Source organism: Chanodichthys erythropterus, chromosome 15 (genome assembly GCF_024489055.1).
Source record: "Chanodichthys erythropterus isolate Z2021 chromosome 15, ASM2448905v1, whole genome shotgun sequence".
Taxonomy (NCBI): domain Eukaryota; kingdom Metazoa; phylum Chordata; class Actinopteri; order Cypriniformes; family Xenocyprididae; genus Chanodichthys; species Chanodichthys erythropterus.
In genome coordinates, this window is record NC_090235.1 from 9,348,335 (window position 1) to 9,371,867 (window position 23,533).

The 23,533-nt window shown below is 35.2% G+C and overlaps 1 protein-coding gene across 2 annotated transcripts in view; it reads right to left on the reverse strand.

Moving 5' to 3' along the window:
- trappc9 (trafficking protein particle complex subunit 9) overlaps positions 1–23,533 on the reverse strand; it is a 243,329-nt gene that overhangs the window by 212,617 nt on the left and 7,179 nt on the right. Inside the window, exons 5-9 of one of the 2 annotated variants that reach the window (XM_067411132.1) lie at positions 22,221–22,247; positions 20,990–21,111; positions 18,203–18,328; positions 17,905–18,121; positions 12,415–12,558 (exon numbers count right to left, since the gene is read on the reverse strand). In XM_067411132.1, coding sequence (XP_067267233.1) covers positions 12,415–12,558; positions 17,905–18,121; positions 18,203–18,328; positions 20,990–21,111; positions 22,221–22,247 — 636 coding nt within the window. The remainder of the gene's footprint in view (positions 1–12,414; positions 12,559–17,904; positions 18,122–18,202; positions 18,329–20,989; positions 21,112–22,220; positions 22,248–23,533) is intronic. The other variant, XM_067411133.1, reaches the window with a different exon arrangement.

Below are 23,533 nucleotides of genomic sequence, written 5' to 3' on the forward strand. Positions count from 1 at the left end.
ACTGTTGGAGACATTTATAAAGAATGAAGTTGTGTTTATGAATTATACAGACAGACAGTGTTTAAAATTGAAAATAGCGACTCTTGTCTCCGTGAATACAGTAATAAACGATGGTAACTTTAACCACAATTAACAGTACATTAGCAACATGCTAATGAAACATTTAGAAAGACAGTTTACAAATATCACTAAAAATATCATGTTATCATGGATCATGTCAGTTATTATTGCTCCATCTGCCATATTTCGCTGTTGTTCTTGCTTGCTTACCTAGTCTGTTGATTCACCTGTGCAGATCCAGACATTACTGCCTGCCCTTGTCTAATGTCTTTCATAATGTTGGGAACATGGGCTGGCATATGCAAATATTGAGGGCGTACATATTAATGATGCCGACTGTTCCGTAACAGTCGGTGTTATGTTGAGATTCGCCTGTTCTTCGGAGGTCTTTTAAACAATTGAGATTTATATAAGGAGGAGGAAACAATGGAGTTTCAGACTCACTGTATGTCATTTCCATGTACTGAACTCTTGTTATTTAACTATGCCGAGATAAATTCAGTTTTTCATTCGAGGGCACCTTTAATTTAATATACTGTCTTTATGTTGTTTCTACATTAATTTGGAGATTAAATGTTTACAAATTATTAAAATATAAAAATATAATAATATAAAAACTTTAATAATAGGTGGGATTCACTGCAATTAATTACAGAAAAATATGTGATTTTTTATTTTTTTTTAAAAATCGATTGACAGCACTAAAACAAATACTTAAAAAAAATAATCTCAGAACTCTTTGATTTTTCATGCTGAAAGAACAAACAATATTCTATCTAACAGAACACTTTTTTGATAGGTCAGTACAGAAAAAAAAAAAAAGTGTAATGCGAACATTTTATCGACTCAACAAAAACTCTTAAAACATGACTGAGGGGGTAAAAAGTCTGCAGCTGTCGAAAGAGATGAACTCGGGTGCTCAGGTTGATGCGAGGACTGCTGACGGGATATAAGCAGAGATGACTGTCACATAAATTATGAATAATGTATAAGCAGGGCACTGAAGTCCACTGCAATGAAATTACAGACTGCAGATGAGCAACTAAACCCAACAAACAAGCAACATGCTGACAAATGCGTCAAACTTCTCAATCGGAGAGGTAGAAATGCAGGCAAAAAAAAAAGTGTGTTGTAAATTGAGAGCCACTAGAGCTGGGAGGAGACGGCAAACTGACAACTGACTCAGAAAATTGCTGTTTACAGCAGTGCAGTGAGGAGGAATGGATTGGACGTTACAGTCCATCGCAAAGGTCCACAGAACGCCGTCCGCATCTTTCGGCTGCGAGAGGAAGGGGTTTGTTGCTATGGAAACCATCAACATGCTTAGAGTGCAGAGGACAGGGTCACTGAGGGGAAAGTGACCGCTAAACAATTTATGAGATGTTCAGATGAGGGTTTATGTCCCGTTTCTCTCGTTTATTAACTGATGAGAGTCAAAAAAGGCATCAGAACATGGTTAGACTGAACGTAATTGCATGCCTTCTGATCAGGGTATAATTACCGACTTTGCACGGCTTCCTTGATATACTGCAAAAATTCAAGTCAAGTATAAAATGAGAGGGTTCGGCCCCTGAAGGAGAGACTTTAGATGACAGAAGGCCAAGGAAGAAAAATAATAAACATACAATCACAAGCATTTACACCATTATATGTCACTCTTAAGATAAACAAACTCTAATCACCATAAATGGGTGGTTATTCTTGTCAAGACAAAATAAACGAAAAATAGAAATGTTGCTTTGGTTACCAACTGAAATAAAATAGGTTTTTGAGTAAAAAAAAAATGTGGTAAGTTATAAGCATTTTAGGGTATTGCTATGCTGTTGCTAGTGTGCTTTGGGTGGTTACTAGGACATTGCTAACATGTTATTAATTGTTTTTAGTACATTGCTATGCAGTTCTAATAGCAATCCTAATAGTTAAGCTTGTCTTAGCAAAGAGCACTAAATATTCTGAATGTGTTCACCAGGTACATCATCCCTTAAATCCATTTAAAATCGCTTGTCTGTGTTTCTGTCACAAATGCCTCTCTCTGTCTCCCCAGACCTGCGCTTAATATTTCAGGGACAAGGGTGCTTTTAGCAAGAGCCTGAAAGTGAGAAAGAGGTTGTTTAGTGAGACACACAAGTGTGTGTGTGTGGGCCATGAGAGAGACCCAGAGAGTGTGTTGCTTGTGTTTGTGTGTTTGTAAGGGCTGTAAAGGTTGGTAGTGTGTTTGTTTAAAGCTCTATGAGAGTGAGATTAGCTCAGGGCCACAGAGACCAGAGGGGCCAGGCTTTTTTTATTCAGTTCAAAGAGTCTGAAAACACTTCCATTCAAACAAACACACAAAACTTTAAGTCCATGTACCTCACTGCATATGGGTGAATCTCACACATTTCTGGATAATATATCACAAATTTAAATCACATTTTTATTTATTAATATATATCTTTTTATTTTTATAAGGAAATAGAGTTTGTTTAAAACTCTGTTTGTTTATTTTTTTTTCAACAAATCTAGGTCACAATTCAAAAGTCTGAAATAAAATTAAGTTATTATATTGTTATTACATACTATTTTGCATAAAAGAAAATAATTGCTACTCTTACGATTTAATTACACTGTGACAGTTTCAATAATAGAGACATTTAAGCATATTTCCCCCTAATTTCATATTACAAATATCTCAAGACGGTTATACGGTAAAAATACTGTAATAAAGACAATCACACTGAAAATAATAAGAATTATAATTCAGACAGACAGACAGACAGACAGACAGAGAGACTAGATAGATAGATAGATAGATAGATAGATAGATAGATAGATAGATAGATAGATAGATAGATAGATAGATAGATAGATAGATAGATAGATAGATAGATAGATAGATAGATAGACAGACAGACAGATAGACAGACAGACAGACAGACAGACAGACAGAGAGACTAGATAGATAGACAGACAGACAGACAGACAGACAGACAGACAGACAGACAGACAGACAGACAGACAGACAGACAGACAGACAGACAGACAGACAGACAGACAGACAGACAGACAGACAGACAGACAGACAGACAGACAGACAGACAGATAGATAGATAGATAGATAGATAGATAGATAGATAGATAGATAGATAGATAGATAGATAGATAGATAGATAGATAGATAGAAGGGATGGGCATGATTAATCGACGATCGATAATTGATCGTTAAGAATTTCGTCGATCACGTTAATTTGTTATCGATTAATGCATTTTTTGCATTGCGTAGTGTGAGTCTTGAAGCAATTAAATGAATTTCACTGTGTGACAGCAATTAAACATTTTACCACCAGGGTGCAATATTTGACACCATACTCGGTTATCTGTGATCTTCCGTTTTGATTCTGAGGGAGAATCCCCCACCCCTGAATTGCACACCTACAGACTGGAAAGTGAACGGAAATAGGTTCCCCGGGCTGGCCAAGTTAGCGCGCAGGTACCTGTGCATCCCGGCAACGTCAGTCCCCTCAGATCGGGTGTTTTCCGCGGCTGGACTGACGGTCACCAGGTTGCGGTCGCGTCTGACCCCAGATCATGTCAACATGCTTATATTTCTCAACAAAAATCAGTAGACTGGTGCAGAAGTTGTATGCGAGTTACTAAAGTTAGTTATTTTTCACGAGGCTTTAAGTAGCCTAATTTGTTAAGTTAGCCTAATTGTTAGGAAGGCTAATATCTGGCTCTTTCTTCTGGCTTGGATAGTTTTGAGTTACATTTTGACAAAACCTGTCAGATCTGACCTGTCAGATCAAGTATTATTATGTTTTTTAAGTTATTGTTTAACATGATTCTTTTTTATTATTATTATTATTTTGGAACAAATGAGGTCTCTGTTTAGAAACGCCGGCTCGCAGCTGCAGGTTCCACTGCTTTAGAGCACCGCATATGCACGCGCATATATGTTCGGTTTGCCTAACTGAATATAGTTTAACTGTCTGCCACAAGTTGATCTTGTAATAAAGGTCTCAACGAGGAAAAACACGCCGTGTTTTTGTATTCATTGCATTTTTGAATTATAAAAGTTAAATAATTAATTGTATTATAAAAATATTAATGATTAATCGATAGTCGATCATTAATTCTTCCGACGATCGACTAAGAAAATTTAATCGAATGCCCATCCCTAATAGATAGATAGATAGATAGATAGATATGCATCTTGCACAAATCTAATCTATATAGTAAAGTCTTTTTTTTTTTTTTTTCAAAACACCTTTACATAAAACCATGATGTTAATGTTTATAATATCTTAATATTTCCAGGCCTTATAGTTGTATTTAACACATTAGAGCTGGACAATAATACAGTTTACATTTATAAAATCAGAGTTTCCTGCAGGTAAAGCCTTGTCAGGTTATTTGGACATCCATTCACAAAATGTGCTACTAACTTCTAAATAAAACTAAATTAACACCGCAGACATCAGAGCGGAGCTGAAAATGAATCTCTGTGTTGCAATTTACACCTTTCATCCGGTGAGAATTTCTCAAGTGCCTTCGCCAGCTCTAAATGAAAGCTCTTTATTTGGCATTCTTGATTTGTCTTCACAAACGTCGTCAAAAATAGCCGCCGAACACATACCTCAAATAGCTTATTTCACACTGCTCCGTTCAGACAACACAAACCCCTGCTGACACGAGAGCTCTGGCAAATGAAACTTGACAAAATACTAATTAACCAACAACATCACTTTCTTTTCCTCACTGTCTCTTTCAGCCTGTTTCAGTCTTCTACTCATAATTTTTTTCTGTCCTCTGAGATCCTGTCAATAAACTTCTAAACTTGGAACAGTTTGTTCTTAAAAACAACAAATTAAAGAATAAAATAATCCAGGTATTCCATTTATGTTTAGGAAAGAAAAAATTACACCCAAACTTTATCTGCCACATTTGTAAATGTTTCTCCACCTCTTTCTCTCTCTATCTGCATTAATCACTTCGCAACAAGCATCCACCTGTTGTCTGTAGGCAGAGCAATTGTTAACTACAAAGCTGTGCCTTGAATAAAACATCCCCATCTTTTCTTCTAAAATCATTCTGTCAGGAACTGAAAAAGACAGTACCCCTCATGTGCTAACTTAAAAAAAAAAAAAAATCTCCTGCTCTGTTATCCCGTCAAGAGTCCAGATTGGCACTGATCAATGTCAAGCAGACATGTTTAAATCAGACGCCTTCGTTCTGTAAAGTGTCTTTGTGCTGAGGGCGTTCCTAACAACCGCTGCTAGCAGGAAATCATTCAACAGTAGTGTATAACAGGGCAGGCAGCAATCTGACTGTACTGTACTTTTGGACATGATTTCAGTGATAAAATCAAGAAAAGCCTCAGGAGGCTGACTGTAACTGTAAGTCTCTTCACCTCTCAGATGGCACACAGTTTTAATTCAGGTGGAATGAGCAGCTCTCCTCCATCAAAGATCAATTATTTCAACAGCGGGATGCTTACTGCAATTCAGATGAACACAGAGGGGCATTTCTGGAAAGTCAACACTAGCTACATTTACATGTTTCAATTAGAATGAAATCATTTTGACTGATGAATCTGAACACAGTAGATTCAGATCTGCCAGAACTGAAGTGTATTGGTATGAAACAGCTTCACAAACAGTCTTTTCAACCACACAGTATTATTATTTCTGTGTTACAATCATTCAGATTAACAAAGAAGTATTGAGATTTAAAAAAAAAAAAAAAGAAAAAGTTTATAGTTCGGATATAAACTTTGATATCTATGGTAGTAATCAAAATAAAGCAAATCACCTTTTGAAAGTAACTTGATGCTTTAAGGATTAGTTCACTTTCAAATTAAAATTTCCTGATAATTTACTCACCCCCATGTCATCCAAGATGTCCATGTCCTTCTCTTTTCAGTCGAAAAGAAATTAAGGTTTTTGATGAAAACATTCCACGATTTTTCTCCACATAGTGGACTTCAATGGGCACCAAACGGTTGAAGATCAAAATTACAGTTTCATTGCAGCTTAAAAGCGTTCTACACAATCCCAGACGAGGAATAAGGGTCTTATCTAGAGAAACAATCTCTCATTTTCTAAAAAATAATTACAATTATATACATTTTAACCATAAATGCTCATCTTGAAGAAGAAGAAGAGAGCGAGTTCTTCTTCTTCTTCTTCTCTATTAGAATTCCAGCAGTGTAGACACTGCTAAGTGTATTACTGTCCTCCACAGGTCAAAATTTGAACTAATTGTTATATACTTGCACTAGCATATTGTATATGACAATTTAGTTCAAACTTTGGATGACATGGGGGTGAGTAAATTATCATCAAATTTTCATTTGAAAGTGAACTAATCCTTTAAGGATTGTACCAATTACAATGTGACACCAGTAGGTGGCGACGACTGTTAACGTCACCATGAAATCAAAAACGTTTTTTGGCCTTAGGTATGGATATGTTAGCCTTAAAATTATCTATAAGCTAGTGTGCTTCAAAACAATGACAATATTGGCATTTATAAGATACAAGCATTTAAAACTTATAGTCCAGTCACTTCCGCCAATATGGATCAACGGTTTTGATAACATCACCCTGCACTTCAGCTTCTCATTAGATTTTCTGACCAATCAAATGCTCTCTAGTATCTGAAGTGTCCGACCCCCTTCACTATAAATAGATGCTGAAGCTGTTACTGAAATCGGTCACTTGTTTGCACATTTACTGCTTTCTAAATGGTGAATGGCACATAGTGCACTATATAAGGGATAGGGAACGATTAAGACAGTGTAAATATGCTTTCCATTGACGCGAATGAAGTTTGGTTTCACATTAGTGTCACGCGAACCGCCGCAGCGTGCACACAGTCTGCTCCGGTCCAGAGACATGAGATCACAGAGCGGATCATATGCGCAAGTCGGCACAGAACACAAAACGTATTGGACCCATCTGAATTTTCCACAGAATGCTATGTTTTAAAGCGATATGGAGGAGAAACGGTTAGAGATAGGAAACTAAAGCTTTACGGAGCTCAATGGCTCTGGCAGAGCAGTGATATAAACAAAACAATATTGGCTATTACAAAACAGGGGAGGGAGCTGTTTGATATAATAATAATAATAATAATAATATAATAAACTTTATTTTATATAGCGCCTTTAAAAGGGTATTCTCAAAGCGCTTTACACATAGTACAAAGAAATAAACAGTCAATACACAATAAAGTAGATAAGTAGTAAAAATAGTAAATAGATAGATAAATAGATACGAAATAGTAAAAATACAAATTACATATAAGCAAGTCTAAAAAAATAAGTTTTAAGAGAAACTTTAAAAACACTAAGAGAGTTTGCATGTCTAATATCACAGGGGAGAGAGTTCCAAAGTTTTGGAGCATAGGAAGAGAAAGCCCTGTCACCCATCGTGCGCATACGAGTCGTGGGAATGGTCAGGAGGCCTAACTCCGAAGAACGGAGCTCACGCCTGGGAGTATAAACTGTTAAAAGCTCAGATAGATAATGTGGGGCTAAGTCGTGTAAGGCCTTATAAGTCAACATAAGAATTTTAAAATCTACACGAAACCTGACGGGAAGCCAATGTAGGGACTCCAAGATAGGGGTGATATGCTCTCGGGTTCTTGTCCTTGTTAGGATTCTGGCAGCTGAATTTTGAACATATTGGAGTTTGTTGAGGGTATTTTTCGATACTCCCGCGAGCAGGGTGTTGCAATAATCAATGCGCGAAAAAACAAAGGTATTGATCAGTTTTTCTGCAACATTAAAAGAAAGCATAGGACGAAGCCTTGCGATGTTTCGGAGGTGAAAAAATGATGTTTTAACGGTATTCTGTACATGTGGATCAAATGTGAGATGAGAATCAAATATCACCCCCAGGTTTTTTATTTTTGTTTGAAACTCGAGAACAGTGCCATCAACATTGTGTGAAGGAGAACCAGCTTTGCGTATTTGGTGAATAGAGCCAAGCAGCATGACCTCTGTCTTATTGCTGTTAAGGCAGAGAAAATTCTTTGACATCCAAATTTTAATCTCGGATATGCAATGTTCGAGAAACGCCATATGTCCCGCCCTGTCCTCCTGTTTCAATGGAAATTACGTCAACACATTGAATTATGCTGCGCGTTCCAAGGCACTTCAGCAGGCCTCATTCATTCAAAAAATTTGTTTAAAAACGCTGATTCATCCAGTAATGAAGCAAGGCTTTATGATTGAGTCATTGAATCATTCATTCAAACAGTTTTTTTTTTTTAATAATAATTAAAAATGTTAATGTTTTTTTTTTTTTTTTAAATAGACTGCAGCAATTAACATTTAGTCAAAACCTATAGTAAATGAAGTTATTTTGTTTAGTTGTCTATTCAGAATCATGTCTCAGGATCATGAGAATCATCTCGATGTTAAAAAAAGATTCTCAATTTATCCAGAAACGTGCAGCTCTATATATGTGTATAAGAGTTTCCCACTGTTGTTTCATACTAACCATCCTCCTTTTCTTCATTTTAAAAAGGCAGACTTAATATTTATCTATTTCAGGTCCTAATAAGGAGACAATGAGCACATTAAGCTTTGTTGCATGATGCTTATTTTAATCAAGCAGTAAAAGCACCAGTTCCCACACCCAAAAAAGCTTCTGTGGATGAAAGTCTGAAGCAAAGACTGGTGGGACACTATTTCCCTGCAGCACTTCACAGACAACGAGCGGAAGGAACATTTCAGAATGACAACAAGAACAACAGCTTATTTGGTGCGTCAAACATCATTACGCCTTTTCTACATCATTGCACATGCGCAGAACTTTCCAGTTTCGGTGTTCAATCCAGTCAAGTGTTTACATGTCCTATCAAAATGAATTAGAACAGGTTTAAACCTCACCTTACAATCTGAATGAAATTTCAATCGGATTTAGCCTACTCATTCCAACTGATGTGGTTACATGAGACTTTTTTTATTTCAACTGCGCTATTTGTTCGATTACACTCCGATTCTTAGGATCAACGCTGCTAGTGATTGACAATCTATGTATTGAGCATCATTCAACTAATACTGAAAAAAGTGGGGGGAAAAAAGGCAAAGGTTTGAGTGATGACTAAAAACAGTTGTTTTTCATCTGGCTGACTGAAACAAACACTATACAAACAAACCGGTTTGCTAAAAATGAAAACTTCTCAACTCGGCTCAAGTGTGCATTCACATAAGACACAATTAAATGTAGACAAAATTTGAGCTTAAAAAAGGACTAAATTTGAGCTGTAAGCCAGAGCGAGTGATATCCTTAAAACCCCAGGGACTTGCAGTGATAAAACAATGTAGAATCATTCATTTTCAATAAGAAATGCCAACTTTCAGTAATATAAGATATAATGACTGGATGTGTTTGTTTTCTGCGACTTGGAAAAGTTGGGAAAGTTTGACTTTAAGCAACTACCAATGAGAGTGAAGAAGTCATGTGATCCATCTCCTGTCGAGGGACAATACTAAAAAGATTTAATTAAAAAAAAGTTAAATAAATAAATAATAAATAAAAATAAAAAAAAATAATAATAATTAAATTATTTGTATGCAATGTATACCTAAATTGAAAAAAAAAAAAAAACATTATTAATAATATACATTAAGTCATGAGCAATGGACACACTATAGTGCCAGATAACAACATATAAGATTTCTAATATAAGACTTCAACTTGAAGAGTTTACACTTCTGTTTAAACTCTAAAAGAAGGCCCAAAATTCCATTAAAGTCCTGAAAACAGATCACATAGCTCGTTAAACAAAATAAGTAATTGGTTTGGCTCTCAGAGGAGTGCAGAAATGGGTTTTATCCGAACATAGGGAACCATTGTTCCTCTGACACTGTGTTGAAAACAGCGTTCGACCAATGCCTGAGCTCAGCCGTAGGAACTCTGGATTTGTTCTGTCTGGTAGGAAATGATAAGCTTGACAGAGCTCAATACCCAAGAGCTGCAGGCCCAACCGTGTGTGTGTGTGTGTGTGAAAGAGAGAGAGAGAGAGAGAGAGAGAGAGAGAGAGGATTACAGCACACCTCTGTGGGGACAGGATGCTGTGAAGTGGACCATGGCTGAACAACAAAAAAACAACATCAATCTCTTTTCAAAGACACAGAGGCTTTCAGAAAAATCCAGGTAACACACACTCACACACAAACCCACATGCATACACACACAAGCACATACATCTCTAAACGTAACCAGTGTTCGTTACACTAAAAGTAGTGACACTTCTAACCAAAACATATTTTCAGTAGCATTGCTTTTCAAATTCAATACTATCTAGCTGTTCTTGTAAAATACATTTATATTTAACATTGTGGTGAAGCAAGACAATATGCCAAATTGCTAAATAAAAGATTATTTTTTTAATCATTTTGATTCAGACAAATTCGCTTAATGAACCACTGAACCTAGTTTGAACCCGGTAAATCAACTACTAGTAAAACTAGAAAAAATTACTATAGAAATTTCCTGGGTATTTCCATTATTTGTTATTTTATTAAATCCCAACACTGTAAAATAGTTTTAACATTAGGCAATAATCATATGTGCCTCTCTGAAGTAGCACTGCAAAATGTGAATCATTATGATGAACTTCAAGTTCAATAATTTCATCATCAAGAAAAAATAAATAAAGTAAATATAAAACTCAATACTGTTCCCAAAACAGTCAACATCTTCATTATATCTTTTTATAAATTGTAGTTATACACCTTTTTTCATTTCATTAGTTGTAGTTTATTAATTATTATTATTTTTAATTAATAATTATCAATTTAATTCACTATAATTAATATAAACTATAATTAATATATAAATATAAACTATACACTATAATTAAAATATTATATAGTAAAAATAAAATATATCTTTTTATTTGATATAATCTCTGAGTGTGGTAAAATGAAACATATTTCACTCTTAAGGAGTTTCAATATTATACGTTTTGTTAGAAACTTTATTACTATTTAGCCTACTATTACTACAACTACTTTTACCATTTGATTTTTTTTTTTTTTTTTTTTTTTTTTTTTTTTTCAAAAGAGTAACTTGACTGTAATTTAACTACTTTACTTTGAACACCCTGGTGAACTGCACTTTTGAAGTAGCTTCCATAACCATGCATTCAACATTCACACAAAGGCTTCTAAAGGAATAAAGAAAATACGTCATTGTGCAGAGAGAGTGATGACCCTCTAAAAAGAGCATGATTGAAAGTATAATATGACGATTCCATAAAATACAGGCCTGAAAATACAATCACAAGTCGTCAAGCCGCAGCAGAATCCATCTGCGTAAACGCACTCTGGTGAACATTTTATATTTATGATCTCTTTCTTTTCATCTCTTGTCTTTTAGATGAGTACCGTCTGTTTTTCTGAATCTCTCTGGGTACATGATGGGTGTCTGAATAGGCTGACAGCATCTACTGTACTACAGGCTTTTGTTCTTGCTTATTTTGATACGTTTAAGAGGGCTACATTTCTGAAAAAATGTCTTTACAAATTTCGTAAAAACCAACTAAAGGAACAAAAACAAGTTCATAAATGGTCCAAAAAAATCATTAATTAAAATAAAGTGCCCCTGTTGTCCTTTTCCGAATATTACCTAATGTTACTTTTTGAATATTAATATAGTTGTTTGTGAATGTAAATGGTCTGCAAAGTTTTAAAGATTAAAGTCCACAACAAATAAAGTTATTATAAGAAATGGTCTTTATTGGCTGCCAGCGAACAACGTCTACTTTGAGCCGCCCTCAAACACTGTAGTTTTAACCGAGGCCTGGAAGTGTTTGGTTCATGTTTGGTTCATGTTGAGAAGACGCTGTTTTCAGCGCTGCAAATCCGCTTTTCGTGCACTTCAAAAGTATGAGGACTCTGGCTCAAATTGATACAGTAAAAAACGATGCCATTGTTATTACTTGTATCACTGTGTATAAAGTGCTGAGGAAGATCCAGAGCTGAAATTCAGATATGGTAATGGGCGTTTTGTTTCCGACACGTGCTGTAACCAACCAATCACAATAGACTGAGCCATCTGACCAATCAGAGCAGAGCAGCTCACGGAAAGACGGGGTTTAGAGAGACAGAAGCATTTCAGACACTGTGCGAAATGAGGTAATGTGTAAAATTAGTGTTTTTCAACCTTGGATGCATGTAAACCTATTGTCAGAGACCTCCAAAACAAAATTAGAAACTTTTAGAACAGCATAATTGGGGCACTTTAAAATCCTATAATGCCAAATGAGCCAAAAACCTCAATAGGTGGTATTGGTTTATATATATATATATATATATATATATAGGTTTGAGGGCATTTGTGCATGCACCCCATGTCTTACCCTGGTCCGAGAGGAAGTCCAGCATGGTCTGTAGCAGGAAAGAGAGGTGTCTGACAGACAGACCTGGGTTCCCCATACGACGAGACGCATAAACCAGCTCATGAAGCAACCGCAACTGTACTGCCGCCCATCCACGATGGGTCCCTACAAATAGAGAGAAGGAGAAAGCATGTAAACACACACAAAACAACACTTTTAGATTTAGTTCACATAAGCCTTTTATTTCTACCTTCTTTTTTTTCTGTCCTAATGGTACAGTTAAAAAGGCCCTTTTCAACACTCTTGCAGCATTTTATTTACCTTTCCTCTCCTGAAATTCATGGCAGTTATGGTTCCTTGCAACAACAACAACAAAAAACGTCTTCACGTCCTGATGAAATATAACGTGACAGGAGGGTCAAACTCAGTCAAGTTTGTTTGTACACAGAGCATCTTCTTCTGCTCAAATTGTCAAAGAGGCGTCATAAAATTTACACTCCTAAATTACATGATACAACAGCTGAGTTACAAAACTCATCCATCAGGCGACTAACACGGCCGTCACAGGACAGAGAGAGAGAGGTGAAGCTGATCCGTGCTGCTCCTGAAGAATGTGGCAGCAGCTCAGGAATGATTGTGAGGATTTATCACTCCACACAGTTCTGCCGCTCACATGACCATCTGTTTCACACTCACCTTTCACTCAATTCATGCAAATCCACACTAAGCTTTACAGTAGAGAGAGTGTCTAAAAAAAAGGACAAGAAACTGCAACATTTCTGCTGACGCTTTTTTATCAAGAAACAGTAATCAACAATCTCCGAAACTCCAAGAACAACACACTACAATACTACAAAAGTCTATACGCATGGGATACAATGGTAACCTACTGCATATGTCAGAATGTGAAATATAAACACTATATTCCACAACACAATAAGCTCAAACAAGAAGCAATCATAATGCTTAACGTCTCTTTGTTCACTATAAATGCAAGGCATATTTAGATAAGAACTTCCAAGATGAGAACTGGGTGCAACTCGCTTAATTAAACACGCAATTTAATGAGATCTCCTGCTGTACATCCACAATCTTTATTTGCATACCACCATGTCCTAAATGGCATATGAGATTATAGTGTTTTATGGAGACACAAATTTTAAAATAAAACTAAATTTATTAAATGTATCCACAAATGAGGAAGCAATTTTATTTTAAATGTAGTATATTAAAAGAAAAGTGTACTATGGTTTTGAATAATTCGATCATCAGTTCATTATTTGGACCAATAAAAGTATGTAGTTTTCAACACAAATTTTGTGCATACCCAACATTTATTCATCGGGTCCCAGATCTTTAACCATTACAACACATCACCCCATAAAAATTAGACTATTTACAAACAGCTTCTACACATTTAGCAGCCGTCTATTAAAAACAGCCACTTCACTCCCTCTTCAACTAGAAATAATACATCCCACTGCAGTTCAGGGATCATAACGGCTGGTGCCAACAGGCCGTTGAGACTCCAGGAAGCGGTTTACAGCACTCCAGGGTCTGCTGTAGTTCTGTGTTCGGTCTTTGTGTTTTCACTGGACTTTCTAGATCCCTGCGCACAATGGTTGAGCTAAACGCAATCAATCAGAGGTTGATGATATATTCTCTCTATGCGTAAAGAGAGCTGAGCTCAAGAACTCCCAGGCCAATTAAAAACCCATTTTCTCTTCTCTCTCTGCACTCCATGGTGTCTCTATTGACCCGAGTCCTCTTCTCTCTTTCACTTAAAGCTTCAGTAAGCCAGGGTCACCACCAGCTTCAGCTGACATACGCCCTCCTGCTCTCATTGACATCACAGATTCAATGCAAAAACCACACATCATCAGCTGATTTGCCTGAAATAAATACAGAACTAAGATATAAGAATAAACATATCTGAATGAGGGAATGGCTGTGTCTGCATTCAGACAGCATTCATAAATCTTGCTTAAAGTCAACGGGAAATCAAAACTGGCTCTCTATTTATTTATTAATAAATTCTGCAGGTCTTATTGTGCAAGATTCATCATTGCACATTATGCAAATCTTTTATCAAAATGTAATAACATTCTCTTGCCTCTCAAAATAATGTTTCTGCTGACAGAACCAATACTTTGAGGCAAGGGAAAAATAATATTAACTAACCAACCAACCAAGCCAAACTAACAGCCATGATGCTAGGCTGCTGTATGTGGTTGCCAAATTGTTGCTATGCACTTGCTAATGTGTTCGCAATGGTTTTGGAGCATTGCTGTGCTGTTTCTAGGGGTTTCTGGGTTGCTGCCACGGCATTGCTATGCACTTGCTAAGGTGTTCTAAATGGTTTTTAGAGAATTGCTATGTGGTAGGGGATTCTGAGTGGTTGCCATGGCGTTGCTATGCACTTGCTAATGTGTTCTCAATGGTTTTTAGAGCATGTAGATCTATGGTGTTTCTGTGTGGTTGCCAAGGTGTTGCTATGCCTTTGCTAAGGTGTTCTAAATAGATTTTAGTGCATTGCTATGTGGTTTCTAGGGCTTTCTGGGTGGTTGCCACGGCACTGCTATGCACTTGCTAAGGTGTTCTAAATGGTTTTTAGATCATTGCTATGTGGTTTCAATGGGTTTCTGGATGGTTGCCAAGGCATTTCTATGCTCTTGCTAAGGTGTTCTAAATGGTTTTTAAAGAATTGCTATATAGTAGGAGTTTCTGAGTGGTTGCCAAGGCATTGCTATGCACGTGCTAGGGTGTTCCAAATGTTTTTTAGAGCATGTGGTTGCTATGGGTTTCTGGGTGGTTGCCAAGGCATTGCTATGCACTTGCTAATGTGTTCTAAATGGTATTTAGAGCATTGCTATGTGGTTGCTAAGGGTTTATGAATGGTTACTTACTGTTAAGTCAAAAAAGCTCTTTGCCAATTCTCTGATATTCTGGTCTCTAGACATGACGAGGCCACAATGCGAAAATTGCATTAATAATAAAATAATAATTATTATTATTATTATTTTTATACATTATAATATAATGTAATATAACATTATAATATTTTAGACATTATTATATTAAATATTCCGTTCTGAAATGTGTCGCATTATGGAAGTTAAATGTGTTGAGAATTACATTTTTTATGTCATCTTCAAAGAATATGAATAATGATTTTCTCTTCCCACTTTGCAGGATTCTGAACGTTATAGACAGACCCTCAGGCAGTATTTGCTAAATCTAAACGTCTTTATTATTCCATGCATGTGTGCGAGTCAGGCAGGAGGTTGAGAGGATTTCATATTAAAGAGAATATAGTTAAGGACCCTAAAGTAATGCACCTCAGAGTCTGACATCACAGCTCAGGGTCAGATCTCCTCTCGGTACCGTTTTCCAACACAAAGAGCAGACGGAATAAATATCACCCCTGAGAAGAGCCCTTCAAAACACAAAACACTTTTCTGCAAGCATACAAAGAGGGACAAGGTTACTTCAACGCTGCCTGGTCAGATTACAAATCAACCCAAGCCCATTTATGAGTCAGAGGTATTTAAAGAAAAATGAGCAATTCAAACTATTCATATTCTGCTCTTGTATTGCGAAAGACGTCAGTAAACAGAGGTAAAACAGGTCGAGAGGACAACTATGAAATAAAACACAGCAATAGCATGCATTTATTAAACAAATGACAACATTAACCTAATTAAAAGAGCAACCATGAGGGGGGGGGGATGATGTCATTATCCAGGTTCAAAAACCTTGAGACAATGGCACGTACACCACTTGCACCATAATGCATGCAGGCTGCATTTCTATTCCAGACTCGAATGCTCATTACTTCTTTGTTTATTGTCAACTGGAGTCTGTCTTAAGTAGGCCTGAGGACATGGAGGTGGATGATGCCTTTCAGGTGAAACTAACAGGTGAAATAGACACTGAAACTCATTCAAACCTCCTGACTTCTGGTCGACTGATATGGGTTTTTGAATGTCTGATGGTGATATAAATATCTAGAGAGCACGGTGACAAATGCTAGATAGAATGAAAATAAAACTGTTGTTTTGATCAAGATCACAACTTGTTTTCATGTGATTTTGATACAGTTTTGTTGTGATTTTGACATATATATATATATATAAACCAAAAATTATTCAGACACTAGATGTAATTTTTTATATATTTTTACTAGTGGGTGCAGGACACTATAGTTCATTTATGTAAGTGAGGATAGCAAAATGAAGTAAACTGTGACATATTATACCCAAAAATTCTTCATCCAGTGGACTACCAGTAAAATTGATAAAAATTTGGGACCAAATATTATTCAGACACTTTGACCTGAACATGTTTTGCTTAAGTGTTATCTGACATATTTTTTTTTCTGACACAGTTTAACTCTGAGATTTTACCATTTTATTACCATTTTTTAAACTATGGTATACTTTTTAAACTATATTATATATATATATATATATATATATATATATATATATATATATATATATATATACACTGCTGTTTAAAAGTTTGGGATCAGTACGATTTTTTTTTTATGTTTTTAAAAAAAAGTCTCTTATGCTCACCCAGGCTGAATTTATTTAATCAAAAATACAGTAAAAACATAAAAACAGTAATATTGGGAAATTTTATTACAATTTAAAATAATAGTTTTCTGTTTGAATATATCTTAAAATGTGATTTATTCTTGTGATCAAAGTTGAATTTTCAGCATCATTACTCCAGTCTTCAGTGTCACATGATCCTTCAGAAATCATTCTAATATGCTGATTTGCTGCTTAAGAAACATTTATTAATATAATCAATGTTAAAAACAGCTGTGTACAAACTTAACTAAAGCTAAGACTATTCAAATTAAATTCCGTTAATTGAAATCTGTAATAAAATAATTATTAGATAGAAAAACTTAATTGATTTCAAGGCAACATTTCTCTTAATTTTTTTTTTTTTTTTTTCTCAAAGTATAAGTTAATTGATGTGCTGGTGCTTTCTGTAATGTTGGACAGTGTTTTTACCCACTGGTGGAACTTCAGACACACGGTCCTTCAAACCATCTTTAAAATCAACCATACAATGTCTGTGAATCACTATTTTTGAAAAAGTCAATAAATTCACCTGAAAGAAAGTCTCCATTTACTGATAAACTGAGAAACACCTGTACTCCAACCAGTCTTCAGAAACCACACAGAACATAATAAAACATCTGAGTTACACTTAATTTTAAGGTGTTTTTGTTACACTGTAATTATACATTCAAGTACTGAGTAATATTAAACGACAACATGTACTTACTATAGGGTTAGGATTAGGGTTTGAATTGGTTTAGGTTTAGTTCCTAGTTAGCATAGTTATTATTATAGCAACTACATGTAACATATGTAACAATGACACTAAAATAAAGTGTTACCAACATTTGTAATATGGGTTAAAAAGCCATATAACGATAATTTTAACAGTATAACTTTGACAGCCCTATACAGAAACATCTCGTGTTACCTTTGCTGAAGTCTTTGGGGTCCAGAGAGAGGCTGTATCCCGGCAGGGTCTCCAGAAGGAGTTTGTAACAGGCCTTCCAGCCCGGCTCAGGGATGGTGGGAGCCACACACTGCATGGCGGCGACGCGTTTGAAGAACGCCGATTTACGGTGGAAGCCGATGAGCTCGTAGAGCTCTGACAGGACGCTGTAACGCTGGATCTTCTCCTCTTCTGACAGCTGAACAAAGACAGACAAACGCTGAATGACCATTCCTCACAGAGCAACTTGACTGACTTGTTGCAGTTTTACAGTACTCACCTGGCCAAGATTGATGTAAACAGCATTCTGCAGGAACTCAGACGCCTCCATGGCACGTTTCTGAATGGCCAACACTCTGACGGCCTTAATACAGGCTTCCAGCTCAATCACTCCAGCACTCTTATACTGAAAGACAGACAACAAGATTTTCATTTTTATGAGTTATGAGCTGTCAATTTCAATGTGTTAATTTAGTGCATTAATTATTTATTTAAAAAAATAATTATAAAAAATAAATTAATGCTATTAATCATGGCCTGGCCCGCACATATATTCCATTTGAGCAATTTAAGCTTAATAAAAAATAAATAAATAACATTTTAATAAATACATTTATTAGTAGAGAATTTATTTTATTTTTTATTTACTAAATGTAATATTTTATAAAATATTATTAAATAATACATTTTATTAAATATTATTTTATAATATTTCATTTTATAATCATATATTTAAATATTATTTCAAAACAAAAATAAATAGGAAATAAGTTTTTTTTTGCACAGAATGCATATGTATATAAATGGCTAGATCATTCTGACATTTTTATAACATTGCCACGCATGCTTATTCACACGTTAAAATTGCAAAAAATGACTAAATAAATAAATATCACACTCTGAGACCATAGAGATAATAACTTGCAATACAGATGTTCACTGCCAAAAATATAAATACAAAAAAAATGAGTGTCAGGGTTTTTCTTTTATTATTTAATAAATTTAAACATTTTTAAAATGTATTTATTTATTAAATCAATTTTTTACAGTAAGAAATGAGATTTCGCACATAATATAAATAGCCAGATCATGCTGACATTTCAGTCATGCTGCTATACATGTTTTGGCTTATTCACTTGTTAAAATATAATTTCAGATTGTAAAAACTGCACTCTGAGACCATATGTATAATAAATAGCAATACAGAAACTCACTGACTAAAATATAAAGAAAAGACCTGAGGGTCAGAGAAAGGTCATGCTGTAGTCCATCTCACTTGTGCCTGTGTTCAGGATGTGTCATCATTTTTGAAAATCAAAACTCAGCGGTGGACAGCGGCACAAAATGCTGTTCAAATCTATGAATTTACAAGGCTGCAGTGTCCCCTGCTGGCTGCTGGCAGAACAGCTGATGTGGCAGAATTGAGCAGCTGGACTGAATGAGCGGCTCCGTTCACAAGACTGGGGTCAAATACTTGACTTTACATGAGCCAGGATCAGTGAGTTTAAAATGCACCATACAAAGACATTTTAATTCCAGAATCCAGACCATCTCTAGGGGCTACTTGCTGTGAGATGCACATCAGCAGATCCATTTTGGGTGAAACGCCTACATAAAAATGAGCCGGCCCGGTTTTCAGAACGAGAGCTAATGAATAATGAAAAAGATCTTGAGAGAGTTTAATAAAACAATATCCCATGAGAAGTTGCATGTTAAAGTGTTTTTTCCACAGTTAAAAGAGTGTTGTTAGGCACGGCACAAAGATATGTGCACTTAAAACTCCCTTAACTGGGGTAAAATCACTATAACACAAGGCTTTGAAAGAGTTGTTATGGCTAAGATACACATGTTTAATAAATAATCACTTTTCATTATTAAAAGATTTAGCAAAGACACATGCCAGATTTTGGTAACACTTTACGATTTAAGGTCTAGTTTAACGTTAGTTAATGTATTAACTAATATTAACTAATGAGCATCTTTTGTTTCGAATCAGTAGTTCGGAGCGCGTTTCAAACTCACATGAACCAAAATCACATGAACCACTGAAATTTCAACTTCCTTTCAATGCAGACCTCACTGAGCCATCATATTTTTATCAAAAATATCTTAATTTGTGTGCCGAAGATGAACGAAGGTCCTAGGGGTGTGAAACGACATGAGGGTGAGTAATTAATGACAGAAGTTTCATTTTTGGGTGAACTAATCCTTTAATATTTTGATTTTAATAATGCAATAATGCAATGCAATGTGAAATTAACGTGATTGATTAATAAATGCTTTAAAAGTATTTTTAATTATTAGTTCATTTTAACTAATGTAGTTCATTTATGTTACCAAATTAAACCCTATTATAAAAATGTTACCCAGATTTTAGAGCTGAAAATATGATTATAGTGCTGTTTCATTTACACCAATCAACACCAAATAAATTTTATTATTATTATTATTATTATTATTTCTGGAAATAAATTAACACTTTATTCAGCATATATGCATTAAATTAATCAAAAGTGTCATTAAAGACATTTATAATTTTACAAAACAATATTTATAAAAAAAAATTTAAAAAATGCTGTTCTTTTGAACTTTCTAAATTCATTTAAGAATCATCCTGAAAAAGATGTATCAGTTTCCACAAAAATAAATCAGCACAACTGTTTTCAACATTGATAATAATAATGAATGTTTGTTCAGCAGCAAATCAGCATATTAGAATGATTTCTGAAGGATCATGTGACACCGAAGACTGGAGTAATGGTGCTGAATATTCAGTTTTATATCATGGGTTTACAATATATTCAAATAGAAAATGGTAAATTTTATATGGAAATAATATTGCTGTTTTTATTGTATTTTTTATTTAAAAAATGAAACCTTTGTGAACGTGGACAGAGCTAATTAGTTAATGAAGATCTGACAGATGAACTTGCAGCGCGTTTGGACTTGTCGTATCAAAAGTGATAGGACTTTTCAGTTATATGAAAACAAAACTGACCCTCCACAGCAGCGTTCATCATCTCAGACAGAGCAGAAGAAACTTTCACATTTCTGTGTGTGAAATTACCTTGCCATAGTAAGAGATGGCCTCCTTGTATTTCTCAATGATGTCCTCCTGACTCAGGCAGTTCTTGGCTCGGCCGATCTCAGCGCTCGTGTCTGCACTGATGCCATTGGTCGTCAGAGCACCTGGACAGGAAGACGAGAGAAAGAACCATGGTAACTGCACAATGATAAAATGAATGGAAACCATTTCTGTTCCCTGCATGCGAGCGTAATGCTTGCATTCACGTTACCTTAATTTCAAATGTTTTAAAGCCTAAGTTCTGTAATAATACTAAAGACTTTACTTTGAGTTTCACTGCTCTGAGATATAAGATGCTGCAAATGAGCCCATTAGTCTGATGCAAAACCTGGAACTCGACAAGCAATTTCTTGAATTAAATATAAAAGTCATCAAGAAACATGTTTAGAGGAATGAGAAAAATAATTACACACTCGGGAATTTTATTAAAGGAACAAGAGAAAAAAATAGCCCTTTTTCTTTTATTAATCCATGTCCCTGGTCTTATTTAGAATGATTCGTCTTTCATTACAGTTTAATAACCTCCTGTACCTCTGGAGTTTTTCAAAAATACAGTTCTGAAACCGCATTTTGGAAATCTATATCTGTACTGTTGGTTTGACCTTCCAACCTCTTTAAAGTAATGACTTTATAATGCAAATTAAATTTCTTATCTGTAATAATAAGTCTGTTTGTGATCATACAACTCAAATTCAAATGGCAAAAAACACTGACATCTAGTGGCAGCAAAGAGTAGATGATGTAAAGGTGTAGAATAAACAACAAGTCCTGCACTGCATAAAGTCTGTGTGTATAACATCTATCAACTAAATAAATCATCACTTCAACCCTATTAGTTACTAATATGTTTGCTATTCATAATAGCTAAGCATTATCATAAAAAGCACAAAATTTGATCAGTACGTATCTGCACTACAGATTTTTTTATGGTGAATCAGTCATTAAAAATCAGCCACAAAAACACAAATATCCCATCTAATGATTGCAAAAAAGCACTATAAATCCTTTCAGCTGGAATCAAAAGTAAGGATTCACATTCATGCACTGAAATCACTGCAGATATTTTCATTGCCGTCAGATCAGAAACACAAAAGGCCACCCAAACACCTGCACACATGCACAAGCACAACAAAGTAACAAAAACTACATCACAAGAGCACAAACAGGCAGGAATAAAAACCTTATCTGGAGCTACACGTGTGCTTTACTGTACCTGGATCAATGAGAACTTCTTGAGCGCCTGAAGACAGACAGATAGACAGACAGAGAGGGAGAGACAGAGAGAGCCTGGTTCACTCTTGGCACAAGCTGCAGTTCAAGGTAAGCAATGTTAGTACAGCACATATCAGGGCACAAAATGGTGTGTTATGATCCTGACGTTATGATCCTGACATTGTGATAAAGCCGTCAGACATGCAGCAGGACTGAGGAGTGATGGACTCTTTATATATAATGGCTATTGACAGACACTGAGGAAGCATGCATGCTTTAAAAAAATAAAATAAAATAAAAACATTATTCATTCTCTTAGTTTTGAATGTGTTACCAAAGCCCTGTTTAAAAAAATAAAAACAAACAAACAAAAAATCAAACCAAACGGCATCTGCACAAATATCGAGTTTTCCTCTTCATTTTGAAGAGCATTTATTTGTATAATTTACCATAAATATCATTTTTGTAAAATGTTTTACTTGGAAATATATTCCTTTAAAATAAATGCCATTTGGTTTGACAAACTGTACGTTCATTTTAAGAGTGGCTTAAGCATGTGAGTATTTTTTATAAAGCCGTTTTAGACATAAATCTGTAAAGCAAACCTCATCACAGTGGATTAATTAGCAAATGAAACATGTGAATGAAGTATGCACCCATTAATGAATTAAATTAAAATGTTTTCAGACTTATTTACATGTTAATACAAGCAAATGAATATGAAAATCATTTAAATCATTTCAGAAAAAAAGAAAGGAAAGGAAAGGAAAGGAAAGGAAAGGACAGGAAAGGAAAGGAAAGGAAAGGAAAGGAAAGGAAAGGAAAGGAAAGGAAAGGAAAGGAAAGGAAAGGAAAGGAAAGGAAAGGAAAGGAAAGGAAAGGAAAGGAAAGGAAAGGAAAGGAAAGGAAAGGAAAGGAAAGGGACAAAAAGGAAAGGAAATGAAAAGGAGACAGAAAAAAATAAAGAAAAGACAGAAAATAAAAAAAGACAAGAAAGGAACTAAAAAAGAGAAAAAAGAAGACAAAGAAAAGGAGACAGAAAAAAAGAAAACAGAAAATTAAAGAAAATTAAAAAGAAAGACAGAAAGAAATGACAAGAAAAGAAAGAAAAATAAATGAAAGGAAAGGGGGGGAAAGGAGACAGAAAAAAGACAAGAAAATGAAAAAAGACAAGAAAGGAAAGGAAGAGAAAAGAGCGAAAAAGAAAAAAGGACATTAAAGGAAAAAAGAAAAAATAAAGTAATGAAAGGAAATGGGAGAAAGGAAAGGAAAGGAAAGGAAAGGAAAGGAAAGGAAAGGAAAGGAAAGGAAAGG